Source organism: Copadichromis virginalis, linkage group LG11 (assembly GCF_057382275.1).
Source record: "Copadichromis virginalis isolate Kocher_CV1m ecotype Utaka linkage group LG11, C_Virginalis_male_GT1.1, whole genome shotgun sequence".
Taxonomy (NCBI): Eukaryota; Metazoa; Chordata; class Actinopteri; order Cichliformes; family Cichlidae; genus Copadichromis; species Copadichromis virginalis.
In genome coordinates, this window is record NC_140628.1 from 23,936,641 (window position 1) to 23,957,146 (window position 20,506).

A 20,506-nucleotide genomic window follows, 5' to 3' on the forward strand; every position below is an offset into this window, starting at 1 on the left:
GGCTGTGTGAGACCATTAAAGAGTACAGCCAGCGTTTGACCCTTGGTGCAAATGATAGCTTGCAAAATGGCTCAGGTGTGTGCGCAGGCTACATATGTGTGTATCTGTACACATGTAGTCAGCATGTGTGCATACATGTAATAGAAGTAGAACAACATGCAACCGACCGTGCTAGACGAAGGTGATGATTAATGTGGAGGTGCATGCATGTAGGTGGTTGAGAAAGCTTCAGTTCGGCTTCATCACGACAGTGACCAGGTGGCTGTGACACACATACAGCTGTCATGGCCGCTTGCTCTTTCATTTGACCTCTTGTTGTATTTGTTTTGTTTTCCTAAATAAATGTTGGTGTGGGCTAAAAGCCCTTGAGATGAATCATGTGGTAAAGAGCAATTGTTAGCACTGGCTGTTTCTCCAGGCAGTACATCAATTGGTAAACTCAGCTGACTTCCAGCGGGGGAGTTCCTCATTTCTCTCCCCATGCCCCGACCTTTCTCTTTAGTCTCTGCTTTCTGGTTCTCTCTCGCTCCTTAACCTTTTCTCCCCCCAGCAGTAATCTCTTTACAAATTTTACAATTGAGTCCTAGCATTTTGTTTTGAGAGGTGAAAAATGTATGCCAGTGCACTGCAAAATTCCAACTTATCCCAAATGCAGAGCTTCAAAAATGGTGCTTTCTTAAAAAAAAATATTATTTTGCGTTAACAAAAATAATCCTCAAATAAGTCAAAAGTGTCTAAAGAACAAAGAGATTTTTTGCAGTGCCCTTTCTGACCTGATATTTCCTCATTCCTATCTTTATCTCTTCATTTCCTCTGCACTTCATCCATCTCTTTCCTCCTCCGCCTTCTCCTCTCATCAACCCCACCACCTCCTCCTCCCTAACCCCTAGCTCTTGTCAGCACCGTCTGGAGGACGGCCCCCGTAATGAAACCTGCTCTTACCACTTCCTTATAACGATGGCTTTGGTGACAATATCAAGTATAACCACAGCAATTACAAACCCGAACGTCAACGTACGAGGAGGGAAAACCACAATTAAAGTGGCCTTCTTTATTAAACTTAAACTTTCTGGCCCACTTACACAGCTGAAAAATGTTCACACCCTACAACACAATTTTTCTAATTTTTTTTTACCAATAGTTAACAATAAAAAAAAGGATCCAAGTTTAATTTTAATGAAAAAAGTCCGCTCCGTACCATCTGCAGACTCTTGTTTATTTATTTTCCCTGCAAAAAATAAACAAATAAATCACATTCATTCAACTTAGTTTCGCTCCATATTTTTCCCCTGGTCGTCCGAGCCCCATCTGCAGTGGCTCAGTGTCCCACCGGTTTCAGAGTCATCGCTGGCATGTGCCCATGAGACCGGCTGAAATCACAGCATACTGCCCTTGTTTTTTAAATATTGTCTCTCTGATCATTAGAAACCTGTTTAGCTTAAGAGCCACTGCTCCAGATGAATCAGCATCTTTGGTTTAATTTTAGCAAGAGAAGAGTTTCAGGTTATATGAAAATGAGCCAAAGCACTGTGTGGGGACTGAATAGATTACTGATTAAATGGATGGTGTTTTCCATCTCAGGGAAGACATTTATTCTGAATTGCAGGTGCGTTCTTTAATCATCAGATTAGTCAGCTGTACTGATGAGAAAAGGACCGTGCCAACCGAGCATCACGATGAAAAGTTTTCTCAGCGACACATTAAAAGAAGCGTAACTCCTTTCCCCAACTGACTATCCACATGTCCTTCCTGTCCCCGCAGCTGTTTGTCATCGACAACGGAGCAGACGACTGGCGAATCGCCATGACGATGGAGAGGGTTCTGCTAATCGCCCTGGAGCTGCTCGTTTCTGCTGTGCATCCGGTGCCTGGGGACTTTAAGTTTCAGTGGCGGGCACGGCTGGCCTTCTCGTACGCGCCTTCGCAGGCCGAGGCTGACCTGGACATGGTGCTGAGCGTGCCCATGTTCCTGCGCCTCTACCTCATTGCCAGAGTCATGCTTCTGCACAGCAAACTGTTCACCGACGCTTCCTCCAGGAGTATAGGTGCCCTCAATAAGGTCAGGAGAGTTTTAATCTTGTAGATGTTTCTCTGAGCGGTATGCCTTCAAAAGTGTGGATGTGAAAAGTTTTTGTGAAAGGTTTTGCTGGAAACAGGTGATGGAGTTGTAAAGGTATTAAGGTCAAGAGTTCTCTCCTCTGAATTAAGCCTGTGCCTTTTATCCTTGGCCTCTTTCGCTCTAACTATCTGAAGTTCTTCCTGCCCCTTCTGTCCTTCTAGTCCAGCTGTTTCTTTTCATCTACCGCTTCAAATCCCCTTCCTGTCCTTTTGTTGTCACTGTGCTTAGAGACTTAGATCTAAGCTGTGGTGGATCTTTCATAATACAATATGAGATGAGAGTGTGAAATGGAAACAAGTTATTGCATACAGCTCAAATGGGCCATGAAGAGAAAGAACTAGAATGAAATTGCAGTATGAGTGCAGAAATATGTTGAAGTCGTGCAACAAATGGCTGATGCCAGATTTGTAATGACTTTATACGACAAACATTGCTGTAAGATCAGGAAGTAGAGATGTTGCATGTTGCAAACGTGCAAACTAGATGGAGGAGAGCAAGTGCAGCGGGAGAGATATAGAGGAGATTTTTTTAGACGAGTAATTTAGCAGGTGGCGCGTGTATCGGCGACGGCTCTCTTCTGACCCTCAGGCAGCATCAACGTGGAGGGAAGGTGAAGCTGCCACTGAAGTGCAGCTGTAAATGACAACTCATTTATCAGCTGCTTTAGCCTTCCAGGGCTCAAGCATCAAATGATCCATCTGCCAGAAGTTGATTGTCTGCCTCTTATTGATGAATGAGCCAGAGATAAAAAAGTACACTGACACAGGCCAGTTACTCAAAGACACCGTATAACCTGACCCGAGTCAGAGGGCAAGCCCTGATCTCGACTCCAATTATAGTGGAGATTCTCTGAGTGCTGCTATCAAAAGCTACTCAGAGGACTAATTAGTAAAACATCAAGTCCGCTTGGGAAACAGTGTGCAGGATAAGGATTCAGAGCAGCACAAGATTAACTCCTGGGGAAAAAAAGTGAAGCAATGTGTGTATGTGTGTGTCTCTAAATGTCTTTTAGGTCCATTTTAACACGCGGTTTGTAATGAAAACCCTTATGACGATCTGCCCTGGGACGGTGCTGCTGGTCTTCAGCATCTCTCTGTGGATCATTGCTGCCTGGACCGTACGAGTGTGTGAGAGGTTAGCACTAAAGCTGGTCCGTTTGCGATTGTGATTTGGTGTTTATTGCGTGTACATGAGCGTACATGAGTGTGAGTGTTGGACTGTGATCAGATGAGGAATTCAACTCAGAAATTAAATTCAACTGGCAGAATCTATAATCTGAGACGTCTGTGCAACATAATCCCTCTTTAGACTTCAGTTTATGAGGCTTTCTCAGCAGTTGTTCAGGCAATGGATTTGTTACTTCATTTGTCTGCTTGTCAGACTAAAAATAAAAATTTAAAATCAATATAATAGTGTCTGAAGAAAACATTCATTAACATTAATGACCCTCCAATAAGGCATTTCTAAGCAATAAACAATCTGATATTGTTACGGGACACTCGAACATAGTTTGTCAGACACTAAGGACCTAATTAAGGACTTAATAGTTGATCATTTGTCAAGAGTAAAAAAGAGATAGCAATAACAGTACAATATAGCTCTCCTCACCACAGTGTAATGAAACATTACATGAGCAAACACGGTGCCAAATCCTCATAGAGATTCATACATTTACACGAGAATAACTAACCCACAGGTATGTTTAAGCACCCACATCAAAAATGTGTATTAAAATTCCCGAAGACATTCTGAGCTCAAATGTCCTGACCTTGGAAATATCACGTTGAATAAGCTTACTGACTTTTATTATGACAGAGATGTGACTGATGTCGCTTTTAAGTCTTTCTTTTTGATTTAAAACCATAGCTGCGGCTGGTAGATCACCAACTGACATGTTATATCGCATTTTTTTGATTTAATGTAAAAATGTACACAAAATTGTGGTTTTACAGATGCAATGACTCTGAAAAGTGGACAGAGCTGGGGTTTTTGTTTTTTACTGGTTTTTATGATTAGATAAGCCAGTCAAACAGTTCCTGTAATTTAATACACCAGTTGCAGATGTTTTACACATGTATAGTTGTTAACAAAGATATTAATTAACACCTAAAAGTATGCTTATAGCAGCTCAGTACAGTGTGTTACAGCTTTATTTTCATTCTTTCCTATTTCACATCTCACAATATGTGTTTTTCATGCCATATAAGTATATATATATATATATATATATATATATATATATATATATGACATGAAAAAAACATTAAGAGAAATCCATATCATACTCAATACAGCAGCAAACACATGGCAGTACAGACTGGTGATTTATCGACCGCTGTTGCATCCAGCAGACAGACGCTCAGAAATGAAACGGCTTGCAAACATATCTGTTTCTCTGTTGTTATTAAAGAGCACTAAATCCAGTTGTTCGGTTACATTTAAGAGATTGATAATTAAATTTTACAGATTATTTAATGCTTGTAATGTGCCATCAAGTGCAAAGCAAAAGGAGATGTATTCAAATGTTTTTGGAGATAAATCAAGGAAATGTAGGAAAATGTCAGCTGGTTAATAGGCTTGATTAAATGCATCACTGCCCGGCTGCTGGGGAGTCCTCGGTTGGTCCGTATCCAACTGGCAGAAACTGGCATTTTGCTTCTTTCCAAATCAAATTAATGAAGAAAAAAAAAAAAAAAAACTAAATGGCTTCGAACGGCGTCCAAAGACGTGACTTTTCAGTCTTAGAGAATAGAGAGACTTCAGAGCAAATATATCTGTTGCTAGCAAGCAAGGTTACATCTTATTATATTTCTGCTGAATAGTTTATTGAAAGAAAAACTTTGTTTCAGATCTGCACCAGGTTTGGTTGCTATGGTAACAGTGTTGCGCGTAGGGCAAGAACGATGGAGGCAAAAGATGCAGTTATGTGTTATGCGTCAGACAAAATTGCTGGAAACATTTTTTTCGGTTAGACGCCCACATTCGCAGACAGGACCAGTGGGACAGTTATTGTTTGTTTGTTTTTATTCATTATTATTATTTAGATGTTTTACTATTGACTGACTTTATCCTCTAACAATAAACATGTTTGTTTTTTTTTAGGTATCATGATGCCCAGGATGTGACCAGTAACTTCCTGGGAGCCATGTGGCTTATCTCTATTACTTTCTTGTCTATTGGCTATGGAGACATGGTTCCTCATACTTACTGTGGCAAAGGAGTCTGTCTGCTCACGGGCATCATGGTCAGTACATTTCCTCTCCGTCCCCTCTCTCTGCTCTCCCAGTAGTGCTGTCCTCCCCTCGTTCAAAGGTCAGCAGATTAGAGCGCATGCTGTCATTTGCAAGAGAAATTCTCCCATTTGTGTAATTTGGGCAATCCTCTCTGAATTAGCCTGCATCTGTGCTTCTGTGTGTTTTGGGTGTGTAGGCGTGCAAACAAGAGCATGTTAGTGGTTTGTGTGTGTGTGTGTTTTTTTATGTGTGTGTGTGTGTGTGTTTCTATGCGTGTTATTCCCTTGTCTGTCCTCATTGCATAATGAAGGTCCTACCTTTCAGTGTGCCATGTCCTCCCACTCTCATTTTTTTCCTCTGTCGGTCTTTCATTTTTTTTCTTTACCACTTTCCTCCTCTCTTGTGCTATCTCTCTTTTTTGTGTTTCTCCTTCTATCTTTTTTCTCACTGTCCATCTCCCCTTCCCTGAGGCCATGTGTTTATTTCTATCTACCATCCATCTGTCAATGTTTAAGCTGCCGACTGATCCTCTATTTGCTTCACTTCACAGGTGTTCTTTCCTCCTTCGAACATTTCTTTCACTCTGTTTCTTTCACATCTTTGTCACTATTATTTTAACACTTCTCTGAATGAGTCGAGGCAATTTGCGTCTTTTGAAATGCAAGAAAATTTGATTTTTTTAAAATAACTCTATAACTAAATATTGCATGTTCTCAAATTAAATGTGATAAGTATGTTAACCTGTGCAGATAAGGTCAGGAAAGGAAAAATAGGGTTTAAAAATAATAATATGATTTTCTGGGAATACATTTCCCAAAGGACACAATGGTCCTCATACTTGTTGCCAGAGGAGAATACGATGACTGATAGGAGACTTTATTCAGATTAAAAGCTGGACTTCACTGTTCAGTGGTCCCTCAGCTTATTTGGGGGAATTACTGTAATTAACAGAATAGATATTCATTTTCCAAATTGGCTTTTGCCCATTATTATTGCCAAGTTCCAATTTATCACTGTGTTTCTTAGAAATCCTCAAGTAGAGGACATGAGAAAGATTGTATTAGACACTGGAAAGGTTGGTTGCCATGAACTGTAAATAATAATGTAATATGCTGTTTGTCTTCATTCATTCGTGAAAATAGAAGACATCATTACATATAAGATTTTTCCTTGTACTTATAAAAGCAGTGTGTTCATATGAAAGAAGACAATTTAAACAAAACCAGTCCTTAGATGAATCAGGGTATAAGGTAAAACTTGATTATATGATCACAAATATAACCTCAGTATATGACATTGACAAGATTGACATGAGTGGGTGTCATGTGAGTACAGTCATGTGAAAAAAGAAAGTTTCCATGGGAATTAGGACAGGGTGGAGGGTAGCTGCTAATCAAATGCATCTGATTACTTGATTATCAGCACGTCCGGTCACCACTATAAAGCACATATTTTTTCCAGTTTGTTGGTCTGGAGCATTCAGCTGTGTGTTAAGACAGTGCCACAATCTTCCCAGGAGTGGACATCCCAGCAAATGCGCTCCAAGGTCAGATTATGCAATGTTCTAGGGAAACAGCAAAAACCCAAGAGCTACAGCTAAGTTTATACAGACCTCGGATAACGTGTTAAATGTTAAAGTTCATGACAGTACAATTGGAAAAAGACTGAACAAGTATGGCTTGTTTGGAAGGCTTTACTGCAGAAAGCCTCTTCTCTCAAAATAGAACATGGTAACACAGCTTAGGGTCGCAAGTTGTTTTTGAATAAACCACAAAACTTCTAAAAATGTCATTTGGACAGACAAGATGAGGCGATAGCTCATTAGGTAGAGCGTTTGCCCCACGATCGGAAGGTTCATTTGGTCAGGGGGGAACCATTGTTGGCCATTAACTCCTCTGTATACCAAAGTATTACTAGAAAGCTAAAGCTTAGTCCATGCAACAACAACAATGCCCCAAATACAGCAGCAAATCTACAACAAAATAAGTGAAAAAGAAATGAATCAAGGCGTTACAATCTGTTACCCAGTCAAAGTCCAAGTGTCCTTAAGCTTGCTGTTTATAAATTAATGCAATGTTGTAAAGCGGACAAAAATGCTCCACAATGATGTAAGAGATTAATTGTCATAAAGGAAATTATTATTTTAAGTTAATACTGCTAAAGGTGACTGTAGTGTGATATCACATCACCTTTTGCTTGCTTTTATACATACACAAAATGCAAACGTTGCAGCCATTTTTGTGTCAAGGTGCCTCCAAAAGCGTGCTAAGAAGAATGTTATATTTGAAACCACAAACTAAGTCAGTGACAGCAACTCCATATGACACAGCTAAACAAGCTTCAACCAAACAAGTTTCAGATATCCCAGACGAGCCCCCAAATTAGTTGAAAACAACTAGGAGTCCACGGACACGTAACACACTGTATTAATACATTAATACAGTGTGTAATAATATATATATATCAACCATCTTTGCAAAAAACACAAGTGCAAAAGTGGTCGATGTCAGATAGAAACCTGGGCAAATGGGCCCAAACATGAGCCAGCCCCCATAGTCTGAAGGACCAGGCACATCCCAATGTCTCCACCGTCAGGCAGTTGTCCACATGAGCAGACTGGGACCTCCAAGACAGTTGGAGGTGTTACACAAATAAAACAGCTGCATAAAGTGTGCAAATGCTTAGTTTGAAATATTTTAAGAGCCTTCTTTTCGTTATAGTAGTCATAAGACCACCAGGAAAAAGGATTAGAAATGTGAAATCTCTCCACTTTCTTTGAACACCTACAGCCTTTTTTTTGCCAATGCCATTTATAACAGTATTGAAGGCAGTTGAGAAGTGCCTTGAGATGTAATTTAATGACTGCTAGACGTTGGTTTGAAGAAGAAAAAAATCAAGGGAACAACTTAAAATAACTCTCACAATCCAAACTACATTTTTTCTTTTCTTTTGCATCTTCTGTAGTATGTACTTTGGTCTTTGAAGTTATCTGTTAGATTGAAAAAGTTAATTCAAATGGATTTCTTATCTCCATAAGAGCCCAAAACCTGCATGTGTATTCTTTCATCCTCACTTTGTCCACTCTCTCTGTTTCTGCCGGCTCACTGTATAGCCCATTAAATGTGTGAATAAAAACACACTTACACACACATACCCCCATTTTCTGGATGAATCATCTAGTCTGTGTTTGAGAAAGAGTACTACTTTTACCGTAACACGCACACAAAAACAGACACAAAATGGGGTGCATACAAATGGTCCCAAGCCCACTGCTACAGACTCCACATCCTCCACACAACACTGACACAGAACTTGACATACACTCTGAGTACAGCTCCCACACACTCGCTCCTCTCCTGTCACACACAAACACACTCTCATCACACTCTTCACAGTGGTCAAAGTGCTTTAATTTTGTTGATCATCAGAGATGAAGTGAGGCTGCAGGTGGAAAGAGAAAGTTAAAGCATAACTATACGAGAAAGAGACCAGGTGTAGCAATGTTATGGAATTACAGGGATTGGTGGGTCGGAGGGGAGCGCAGGGCTGACAGGTTAAGGCAGAAAACTTTTATTTATTTATTTCATTTTGTTGTTGTTATTTGTTTTGGGGTTTGTTTGTTTTTTGACTGTCTAAAACTACTGCATAATGAGAAATTCTCACTGTTGTTACTATGACAACACATGAAGGCCAACGGTGTTGGAATATACCACTGCCCTGAGGCTACCTGGGGGTGTGCCAGGTGTTAGTGTGTATTTGCGTGTGGTTGTGTGTTGTTGTGAGTGGGTGGATAGCAAGATGGAGGTTAGGTACACTATACCACAAATGTTGTGTACAGCATATGTGATACAGCACTTCATGTTGTACACAGGTCGTGTGTACAACATGAAGTGATTATTAAGTGTTTATTAAACTGCACTGAGAAGTAGGGCTTGGTCTGTAAACAAATAAATGAATGGCAGTATAGTAAGACACAGCTGTAGTTATATGACATTTTATTATTCAAGGATTGGTTGTTGGAGAGCACTACTGTATGCATGAATAAAAATTGAATGTGCGTATGCTTTACCTATTTTTACTGTGAAATAATACAGTGGATTCCAAAAGCCTATGTTTACATGCAAGGTTTTTGTGGTGCAAAACCTTGGCATTCGATCCAATTGTAAAACAAACTGAAATCATATAGTGGGGAAATAATAATATTTTCTAATAATAACCTCTTTTCATATATATATATATATATATATATATACATTCAAATTAAAGGTAATCTACAAAGGAAGCAATTTGCAGTAAGGTGCTGACCAGATATCAACTGAAGTCAATGAGATTAAGTGACGTCAAGTGAGAACGTGTGTGTCCCGAGTTGAACTTTTCTCAGCTTCTCAGTCAAGGTGACTGACTGAAGCAGCTATCAATGAGAGCAAAGGATACTGTCGATTAACATTTGACAGACTGGAAAAATACATTAGAAGGTTACCTAGGCAACTGGAGCCTAGAATCGCCACTTATGAACAACTGTCTGCAACAAATTTATGTACAACACGCTAATAACTGCTTGTATGGATGGGTTCTTTTTGGGTAGGAGTCTGAAAGTAGGGCACATCATGACTTGACAATAATTGGCAATATATTTGGCACAACTTAAGTTGCAAAGGTGCTTCAAATCTGTCAGATTACAAAGGCATCTCCTGTGCGCACCCCTCATCAGCTCATCTGGGCAGATATTTAATTGGATATTGGTTCGGGCTCTGCCATTGTACAGGGAGTGCAGAATTATTAGGCAAGTTGTATTTTTGAGGAATTATTTTATTATTGAACAACAACCATGTTCTCAATGAACCCAAAAAACTCATTAATATCAAAGCTGAATGTTTTTGGAAGTAGTTTTTAGTTTGTTTTGAGTTTTAGCTATTTTAGGGGGATATCTGTGTGTGCAGGTGACTATTACTGTGCATAATTATTAGGCAACTTAACAAAAAACAAATATATACCCATTTCAATTATTTATTTTTACCAGTGAAACCAATATAACATCTCCACATTCACAAATATACATTTCTGACATTCAAAAACAAAACAAAAACAAATCAGCGACCAATATAGCCACCTTTCTTTGCAAGGACACTCAAAAGCCTGCCATCCATGGATTCTGTCAGTGTTTTGATCTGTTCACCATCAACATTGCGTGCAGCAGCAACCACAGCCTCCCAGACACTGTTCAGAGAGGTGTACTGTTTTCCCTCCTTGTAAATCTCACATTTGATGATGGACCACAGGTTCTCAATGGGGTTCAAATCAGGTGAACAAGGTGGCCATGTCATTAGTTTTTCTTCTTTTATACCCTTTCTTGCCAGCCACGCTGTGGAGTACTTGGACACGTGTGATGGAGCATTGTCCTGCATGAAAATCATGTTTTTCTTGAAGGATGCAGACTTCTTCCTGTACCACTGCTTGAAGAAGGTGTCTTCCAGAAACTGGCAGTAGGACTGGGAGTTGAGCTTGACTCCATCCTCAACCCGAAAAGGCCCCACAAGCTCATCTTTGATGATACCAGCCCAAACCAGTACTCCACCTCCAACTTGCTGGCGTCTGAGTCGGACTGGAGCTCTCTGCCCTTTACCAATCCAGCCACGGGCCCATCCATCTGGCCCATCAAGACTCACTCTCATTTCATCAGTCCATAAAACCTTAGAAAAACCAGTCTTGAGATATTTCTTGGCCCAGTCTTGACGTTTCAGCTTGTGTGTTTTGTTCAGTGGTGGTCGTCTTTCAGCCTTTCTTACCTTGGCCATGTCTCTGAGTATTGCACACCCTGTTGACTATTTTGAATGAAACGCTTGATTGTTCGATGATCACACTTCAGAAGCTTTGCAATTTTGAGACTGCTGCATTCCTCTGCAAGATATCTCACTATTTTTGACTTTTCTGAGCATGTCAAGTCCTTCTTTTGACCCATTTTGCCAAAGGAAAGGAAGTTGCCTAATAATTATGCACACCTGATATAGGGTGTTGATGTCATTAGACCACACCCCTTCTCATTACAGAGATGCACATCACCTAATATGCTTAATTGGTAGTAGGCTTTCGAGCCTATACAGCTTGGAGTAGGACAACATGCATGAAGAGGATGATGTGGACAAAATACTCATTTGCCTAATAATTCTGCACTCCCTGTATAACCATAATCTTCTAGTGAAGCCATTCTTTTGTTGATTTGGATGTATGCTTTGGAATGTTGGTTAGCCACACAAGCCGTATTATTTTATGGATACGTGCATTAAAAATGCTTTACCCCACAAGCAGTTCAGCTAAATCAGATTAGCAGTGGCAAAGCTTAGCACATAGCTTACGCTAGAGCCGTCTGTATTGGCAACCGTCTGTCAGTCAAAGCTTTTGTTCCTTGAGTCCAGTCTTCAGATTAATCTGTGACTCAAACAGGTGGAGGTGCGTTTAAAACATTTCCACTAGAGATCAAGAAATTATGTTTTGTAGAAGATTTACAATTTCTTTCAAGAACATCCACACTGGTTACAGGAAACTGCAGTGCCTATAAGAATCATTGTGCTGCAGAAACAATTCGAGAGACAATCAGAAGAAGGCAGGCTTTCAGAAATGGCTCTTTACAGAGATTGCCTGTTTTCAGTAGACGATATCAGGGGGGCTACATCAAGAGCCAATATGAGATAAATAAGGCATTTTTGAACTGTAAATCAAGAAAAGAGACCTTAAAAATATATATGGTGCTGGAAAAATAAATCATAAAAATAATATTCATTTATTGTGATTGCATGATGTATAGTATAAATTCAGGAGCAAGAGGTCTCCTTTAAAATGTCCTACATTACAGTGGGCTATATTTCCAATATTTTTAACATGTAGATTCATCCTAAATGTAGGCGTTACATTTAAGTTTTACCATATGACTGTGCATAATTATTTTTATTTCCTACAGCTTAACTGCAGTCATACTGCAGTTGTGGATGGCTTGCAGGTTAAACAGATGCAGACAAGCTATCATTTTTAACCTTTTTGTGGCTTTTCTGTTCTAAGTGCTTGCATTTTGAACACTAATTGAGCATATTAAATGTTTGGGTTTTTTTTCAACCGTATTTTTTCCTCCCTCTGCATGTTCCCACTGACTGGTTTTGGAAACAATTTTCCACTGCTGTTTGCATTCACTTTTTACCTGGACCGCGTGGGTGTTACACAAAGGCACAGATGGGTGATTCCCCCTTTTCTGAGTGGGTAGACAGCTGTGCTGTACTGAAGAAAACAAGGGGAACACCCTGGTAAATGGAAGAAATCACAGCAGCATAGCCGTCATCAGTCGTGTCACTGCATGGACATTTCACTGGGAGCGCTGCTGGAAGCAAATAGATGCAGATGCATGTGCAAACAAATTGACACATACACACATATACAGCCACTTTGTCAACGCATGCTTCCACATACACACACACAAAGGCTGCCCCGACAAACCAATCAGTGCCCCGCTGTTTCTGACCAAGGAGGTCATTTGTGAACACGTGCACGCTGCGCTGCATTTTGTGCTGTTTGTTATCTGAGGGCTCTGTTCCCTAAAGCGCAGACATGTACAAATGCTCTAAGGGGTTTCCATTGGCTCTCATCATATTTTATTCATAGTTTTTGAATAAACACAAATAGAGTGGATGAGTGTATAGATGTGGGCACTAAGGCCTGTTTGTGCGTTACATTTCACTGAACCCAGCCAAGGTTATTTTTGGCAAACCTGTCTTGTCGTTCAGGAGTGTGCATGATGAAGTCCCGGCTATTTCCTGCACGCTTCAAAATGTTGCATGCGCCCTCGCTGTTGCTCTAAGTCACTATGTTTCTCTCCTTATATCTCTTTATTCTGTCACTCCTATCCTCTGCCAACTGTGAGCTTCGCACACTTACAAGAAGGAAGGAAGACACTCATACATTTTCATTAAACACTCTTAATCTTAATTCATTACTTATCAGGAGATATGTGACCTCATTAACATTGCCTTCTTCTCCATCTTTCTCTCCTCCTATTCCGTGCACACACCCTCGCCTCATATATTCATCCGCCCATGTTTCTTCCCTTCCCCATTTATATTTACTCATTGCTCTTCACTTTCTTTATCTTTTCTTCCCCTCTCTCTTCTTTTTTCCCTCTCGGTGCCTGCCCCTTCAGAGGAACCTGTGAGCACTCAACAGCCCCATTGAATACAGTGTCTAATCTAAAAGTTAATTAAGTCTGTCTTCTTCCCTGTGTTCCTGCTCCTCTTCTCCTCTCAAGCATGTCTTTTTTGGTTGAGAGACTGCTGTCATTCTCTCCCAAATGAATTTGCCGTGAGTCCCACGTGGGTTGAGCTGGGATACAGACAAACTAGTGCTGTTTTACACTTTTACACATCCTGCAGGCCTCAAGCCACCAGTGACAGGAGAAGACTGACACCACGTAATTCGGATTGACAACATCCAATTAAATTAAATTAGTTGGTGTCAAACGGTGATATTTTTTTTTCTGGTTTTATCTTTAAGGGGCACAATTTCAGCGTCCTATAGAGGCGATATAGAAGGCATCTCACACCAGATGGATTGGAGGTGAAAATAGATTTGGCTTGCCTCTCAACATGAGGAAATGTGGATCTGGAACAGAGCTATTCCTCCTAATCCTCTCCTCTCTCCCATTCACTTCTCCTTCTGTCATCTTCATATTTGTCCTTGCTCCCTTCAATCATCTGAACTAATTCCCTGTCCAAAAACCACAGATTTACCAATTCCACCTCTGTACTGGCTGACTCTATCCTCCTCCCTCCCCTCTTGTCTCTCATAGGGTGCGGGCTGTACGGCTCTGGTGGTTGCCGTGGTAGCCAGGAAGTTGGAGCTGACCAAGGCCGAGAAACATGTACACAACTTCATGATGGACACGCAACTCACCAAGAGGGTGTGTAGGCATGCTCGATGTCAGTGAGTGCGTGCGTGTGAATGAGTGTGTCGTCTGTAGCAGCAATAAAGCAAAAGCACAGAGTGTAGATTTGTAAAAGTGCGGTTTTTATGTGCAGTGCAAGTGATTTTACACTGTAGAATTTCTTTGGCGTCGAGAGCCCGGCTAAAAGGATTGTTCTTTCACTGCTACTGCGTCACCCTCCCCAACTAGCACATTACACCCTGTATTGTTGTGACAGAGTGCCATGTTATTTGAGTGAGCGAAGGCAATAAAAGGTCATCTCTGTCTCACTCTCTCTGTTCCGCTCCCTCACTTACCGCCGCTCTCTTTTTCTTTCCATCGCCGATCTTTTCCCTCCCACACCTCCCCTCTCCTCTGACATTTGTCTCTCTTACAGTAAATCCTTTTCTCTCTCTCTGTGTCACATTTGCTTCTCTCCTTCCTCCACTGCTTTCTCCTTCTTCTGTTGCCCCCTCCCAGCCTCCGTTCCCCACACCCCATCTCTCCCAACTCCCTCCCTCCCTCCTCTGGTCCTTTTCAATTTTTCATACAGTTGAAAGACCCAAGTTTTAAAAATAGCTCCCATATCAAATATGTAGGGTGCATGATGGCAGCAGGGTTATCTGGGTGACTGAACGGAGTGGAGTGATCAATAATTTGAGCGTGGATAAGATATCGACAAAGAAACCAAATAGACTCTGTGTGTCAGTTGTAGCCAGGCTCTCTCTTCATGTTCCTGCAGTCTTTGGCCAGGTCTGTTTTCACAAGATGTTTACCATCCTTAACCATGTGCTCCACAGGTGTTTGCAAGGGCGGCGATATTTTGCAAACTGAATCTGATATGAACAGTTTATTATTGAAAATAAGATTTAACTACCTACCTTTGTTATTATACAACATATTCATTTTGCATCATTTAGTTGTCTGTTATTTGGCTGAAATATCCTAACATAATTCAAAGGCTTGCCTTGACTTTTAGGCATATATTCCTTAGAGGACGACTCCGTGAGTTTATTAACCCCCTGATTTTTGCATGTGACGTATCAGTTTGAGATCTTTTGGCTTCCTGCCTTTTTAGTTTAGTCCAGTCTGCCTTTTGTAAATGATTGTTGGTACACTGAATTAAAACCTCTTCTTCTGCTTCTGAAACAATGTTTGGCTGCCATGAGCATTTCAAAATTCACAACGAGAAAATGACAGAGAATGCTGTTACACACTTGCTTTGTCTTAAATTATCTAAAGTTCATTTAGATATTGTATGTGGTGTCACACCTGGGAAATATCACATTTCAGTGTATTTTTTTTCTTCCATATTCAAGCTTTAATGTCTATGAAGCTATTTTCCCAGTTTAGACTGTTTTAAAGATTATTGTGTGCTTTGTATATGAGAAGCTGTAAAAAAAAAATCAGTCTCCACCCTGTAAAATTGTGGTTTTCTACAGTCCTCCAAAACTGTTGTCAGAGACCAGAGTTTCAAATATTTTAGGGACTTTCAAGCATCCTTCAATATTTTGTTAACTTGAAATTCACTCCTGAGAGCAGGAGTACCAGATATTAACCCTGAAAAATATAAAGGACCAAGTTCAAGCAGTTTTTCTAGATAATGGAAATTTAAAATGGCCCTTAAAAAAAACAATGCTGGAAAAACATAAAAAAAACACCCCTACCTGAAATGTTACATAATATCTGCTGAAAAACAGATTTTTACCTTGGATTTTTTTCAAGCAAACCAATTTTTGTCAGTTGTGAAGTTTTTGGTTTGTTTTCTGTTTTTTTGTTTTTGCTTTCATAAATTGTAAAATTTGCTATAGAGACCAAAGATTCCAAGCTAAATATATCTCTGCTTTAAAGCCAGGCATTTTAACTCATGAGTCTTTGGAGATAGACTTGCTTTTGCAGCTAATCCCAATTGAGCATCCAAAGATTTGCAGTTTTTTGACCACAATGCTGTCATTTTTCAAATCAGGTGGTTTTCATTTTAGTTTAATAAGGTCTCAGTCACACTGGTCTAGAAATCAGACAGCAGCTCCCCTAAAATCTGTTGTCACTAGGGTAAAATCTGTATTCCCTGACCAGTTTCCAACATTTTCACTAAGTGTAAGCAGTTGTATACAGAATGGTAAACCCAAAATCTTGTGATCTTGTGATTGCTTTGGTTGCCAGCATGTTGTAATGGTTGCCCGTTGTTTTCATGGAAGGCACAAATTTGTCCACAGTCTGTCGCTAACTACTCGCCAATGGGTGGTGACATTGTTTGAAGTGCAAAGCAAACCCAAAACAGGGAGCGTAAAAACTGTACAGGCCTTACTGCAGCAGTCAAAACGTTTTAAAAGGCACAAGTTTTACTCTCTGTTTATGGTTTATGTTGCATTTTTTTTCCCTAACGTGGCATATCGTTTTTGAGTGTCTGCAGACAAGTTACCATTTTCCATGTAAACAGCAAGTGATCATGGAAACCTGCTAGTGACCAAAGCAATCGTAAAAGGGTTTTCGATGCAACACCATATACCTCTTTGCAACCAATTTCTCTTAGCAACAGAAGCAACTTGCAAATTCTCTAGTAATTCCTCTAGTAACCCATGATTACCACGGGATTACTGACTGGTCTCATGGCCTGTGTGAATAGAGGGCTTAGCAATTCACAGCGACTGCCACCAACCTCCAGCAATCACGCCCAAACAGTTGGGTATATATCTTTTTTCCTAGCGACCAGTGTGATTGGGGCTTAATTATCAAATTAATAGCTATTTAAATTTTGCAGCAGTACTCAGTGCTTTGAGCTAACGTTAGCAGTTTTGCTAAGTGTTTTACCACCTTGCCTGTAGAAACTTGGCTTTTGTTTTAATGTTCAAAAGTTTCTTTGTTAGTACAGTGAATGTGAGTTTTTGGGCCTGCTGACAGCCTGGTGAAACGGTGTAGCCTGATCATATTAGCATGATCAGTTTAGCATTTAGCTCAAAGTACAGCTTCACCGCGCTGCTAGCTGGCCTAAAGATTCTTGTTTCAGCAGGTTACCTTAATTTGCATTCATACTCCTCATTGAAATGCAAATTCATCTTCACCTCTTCAAGTGGCAGACAGTGTACATATCAATCATTTTTCCATTAGTTTTTTAGCCTTTTCAGCTTTTCTGCTAAACTCGATGCAGATCAGGTTATGTGGAGGCTGTGTGGTTTGTGTAGCTTGTTACACCCCGGCCTAGGCAACCGGAGTGCAACACGAAAAAAGTAAAAATAAAGAAAAAAACACACACACAAAAACCCCCACTAAAGCTCACCACCAAAAACCCGAAACGAAAGTATCGACAAATCTATTTACAACAAAACACCAAACTATTTACAACACGGGGGAGATCGCGACCATGACACACTGAAACACAGGGTTTAAATACATAGAAGGAGCAATTAGGGAATGGACCACAGGAGGGAAACACAGCTGGGGCAAATTAGAACTGACGAGACAGGGAAAATGTAAACTGAACACACTAAGATAACACAGACTTTCAAAGTAAAGCAGGAAATACATAAGTCATGCAAAAACAAAACACTGACACACCGAAACGTAACAAGCTGGTAATTGTGACCGTAAATGTGCTAAATACTATAATCAAATGAATTTTTATCGTTTATTCAGCTAACCTACAATTTTTTCACAATCCCCTGGTAATTACAAAAGTACCTGCTGCGGTACATGTGTACCTTAAGTTTTAAAGGTTGAGGAAAGTCACATCAAATCCCAAATTTTTAACTGGTAGCTAAAAAAGTATTGTATTTTTTGTCACACTGATCAACTTTATTAGCCCCTCAAGCAAAAAGATTATATTCATATTTTAAAGCAAATGCCATCATCATTAAGGGTAATTCATGATCTTAATAAACCCGCTCATCAAGTAACGGAGGCCTCCTAGAGCAATATGCAGCATGCTGCTTGGTGACATTTCCCTTCAAAGGGTCTACGGTTTATGCTGCGGTAATTGTCTCCTGCCCTCTATCACTGAGAGACCAATGATTGAAGCTGTTGTGTGCACATTGATTTACATAGCCGGGGCCATTCTTTGCCACATCTTTGTACCAAGAGAATACAATCAGTCAAAGCTTTATAATAAATAATGCAACAATAGCTTCAACATCTTGCCATCATCATATGTGCGCACACACACAAACAGACAGGAAAGCACACAGTCTGTCTTTCTAACTCACTGCAATGCTGTCTACTTCCCTTTGAAGGATTAACAAGAATGTCAATTAAATGCCAGAGAGACGCTCTTAGCTGATCTGAACGAGGTGTTGTGCAATCTAATGTAATTTTGTAATGTTGTCTAAAGAATAGGGTGTGGTTCATCAATAGCATGAAAATCTGAGCCCAAAAATCTTGCTGTAACTTTTCCTTATGATTTTGACACTTTTTGACAATTTTTTTGAATCCTTTCTATTTTCATGATTGATGAATACTTGCTGCTTTCATCCTCGATCAGTTTTTTATGCAGAGCAATGTCAAGACTGAAGTTGATATTTTGAACCCCTGTGCAGTGCACATTGCGTGTGGAGGGCCTAATAACCTTATCGGGGAGAATGATTTCCTTCCAAAGACTGATGCACCGAGTTAATTTTCATGCAGTGCTCAGTGAAGTCTCTCCATCTGATAGGATTAATGCAAATGTTAATTAAATAGCAGTTAATCTAGTCCTTAAGTTGACTATGTGTGTGAGGTGTGATTTGTTGTTGTTTGATGCCAGGACTGTTTTTTCTTCTCGATTCTTGGTTTGTTGCTGCTGTTTTTTGTGGCTGTGTACTGAAGCACTGGTTGATTCAGAGCACTGCTGGAAGCCCATTTGGTCAAAATTTCACCCTCAACTTTCAGAGAGCTCACTCAACACCAAGAAAAGCAGGACATGCTTGCTCAGGCGCTAAGTCAGTGGGCTAACATCTCCTTCCTTTTGATGGCGCTACGATGTCAAATTCCAGTGTTAAATTCCTTTTATTGAAGCAGTAAGCCAGTTGACTGTGTGACTGTGGCTGACACCGTCTGTATCTGAGGTCATTACTTTTTTTTCAGGCTTTTAAACTCTCGTTCCAAGTTAGAAGCTGGAAAAAAAATCTTTCTAGAAATTTGCACTCGGGATGCATATTCTGCTTTCACACTGGACCACTACTTAATTCAGGGCACTTTTACGAGTCCCTCCGGCACATTTCAGAGCTTCGGCCTGTCTGAATATTCAGAGTGCACTCTGGACTCTGGCCAAGGAGGAGGTGCCGCAGTGCCTTCCAATGTTTACACCAGTAGCCAAATGGGAGCAATCTAACCCCCGAAGATTTCCACTAAGCTAGCTTCCACTCCACATAATAAAAATAACTTTTAGCAGCCTTTTCATTTATAAGCATATCGTTATTCATTGTTATTATAGTCATATTGTGATGGTGACAATTCATTCAATGCTCCACGAGTGCATTTACATATCTCATTGATGTTTTTTTTTCAGTTTTTGCCAGTTGAACTTGCACATGAGCTTCCTTCTAATGTAGAAAATGTGTTAGCCCCCTAATAAGATCCAGTGATTATTTTAACTGTAATTTAATGTTCTGTGATTTTATTGATTTGTTTCACCTTTAACTTGAGCCTAAGGGCATCACTCTCCTTTGCTTTGGATGCTGAAATAGTGATTATTGTCCTTGTGTGTGGCCATGTTTGTGTCTGCCTAAGTGTCTCCTTGTCCCCTTGTCAGTGTGTCTGTGAAGGGAAGGTCAGAGCAGGTAAGGCCACGTGTCACAGTGGCACATGGATGAGTTTGTTGCCAAGGCAATTTGTCTGTTTGTTTTCTGATCACTGGAAAAACACCATTGTGTGTCCAGCATCTCAGAGCCTAATTACATGCACAGGTCATTAACCCTATAAGTGCTAGACTTTTATTTAAATGTCCAATTGAGTAAAAATCTCCAGTTCTACTCTACAGCTATAAAACTGTAGGGCCAAAATTAATACATTTAGAATTAATTTTGATATATAATGTTTCTGCATCTGTGAGACTTGAAAATATCCAGCAAAAAAAATTATTATCTCTCAAAACTATAAATTACTAACATGACATGATAGTTTTACGCAGTTGCTGCACATTTGTCGACTGCACATTCATTATGTGAGTCTCCGATTCCACCACATCCCAAATATGCTCTGTTGGATTGAGATCTGGTGACTATGGATGCCATTTGAGTACAGT

The 20,506-nt window shown here is 40.1% G+C and overlaps 1 protein-coding gene across 1 annotated transcript in view; it reads left to right on the plus strand.

The window, feature by feature from the left end:
* Positions 1-20,506, plus strand: part of kcnn3 (potassium intermediate/small conductance calcium-activated channel, subfamily N, member 3) — a 62,967-nt gene that overhangs the window by 31,010 nt on the left and 11,451 nt on the right. The window contains exons 4-7 of the mRNA XM_085473912.1: positions 1,762-2,058; positions 3,131-3,252; positions 5,221-5,362; positions 14,179-14,289. Of these exons, the coding sequence (XP_085330038.1) occupies positions 1,762-2,058; positions 3,131-3,252; positions 5,221-5,362; positions 14,179-14,289 (672 nt within the window). The remainder of the gene's footprint in view (positions 1-1,761; positions 2,059-3,130; positions 3,253-5,220; positions 5,363-14,178; positions 14,290-20,506) is intronic.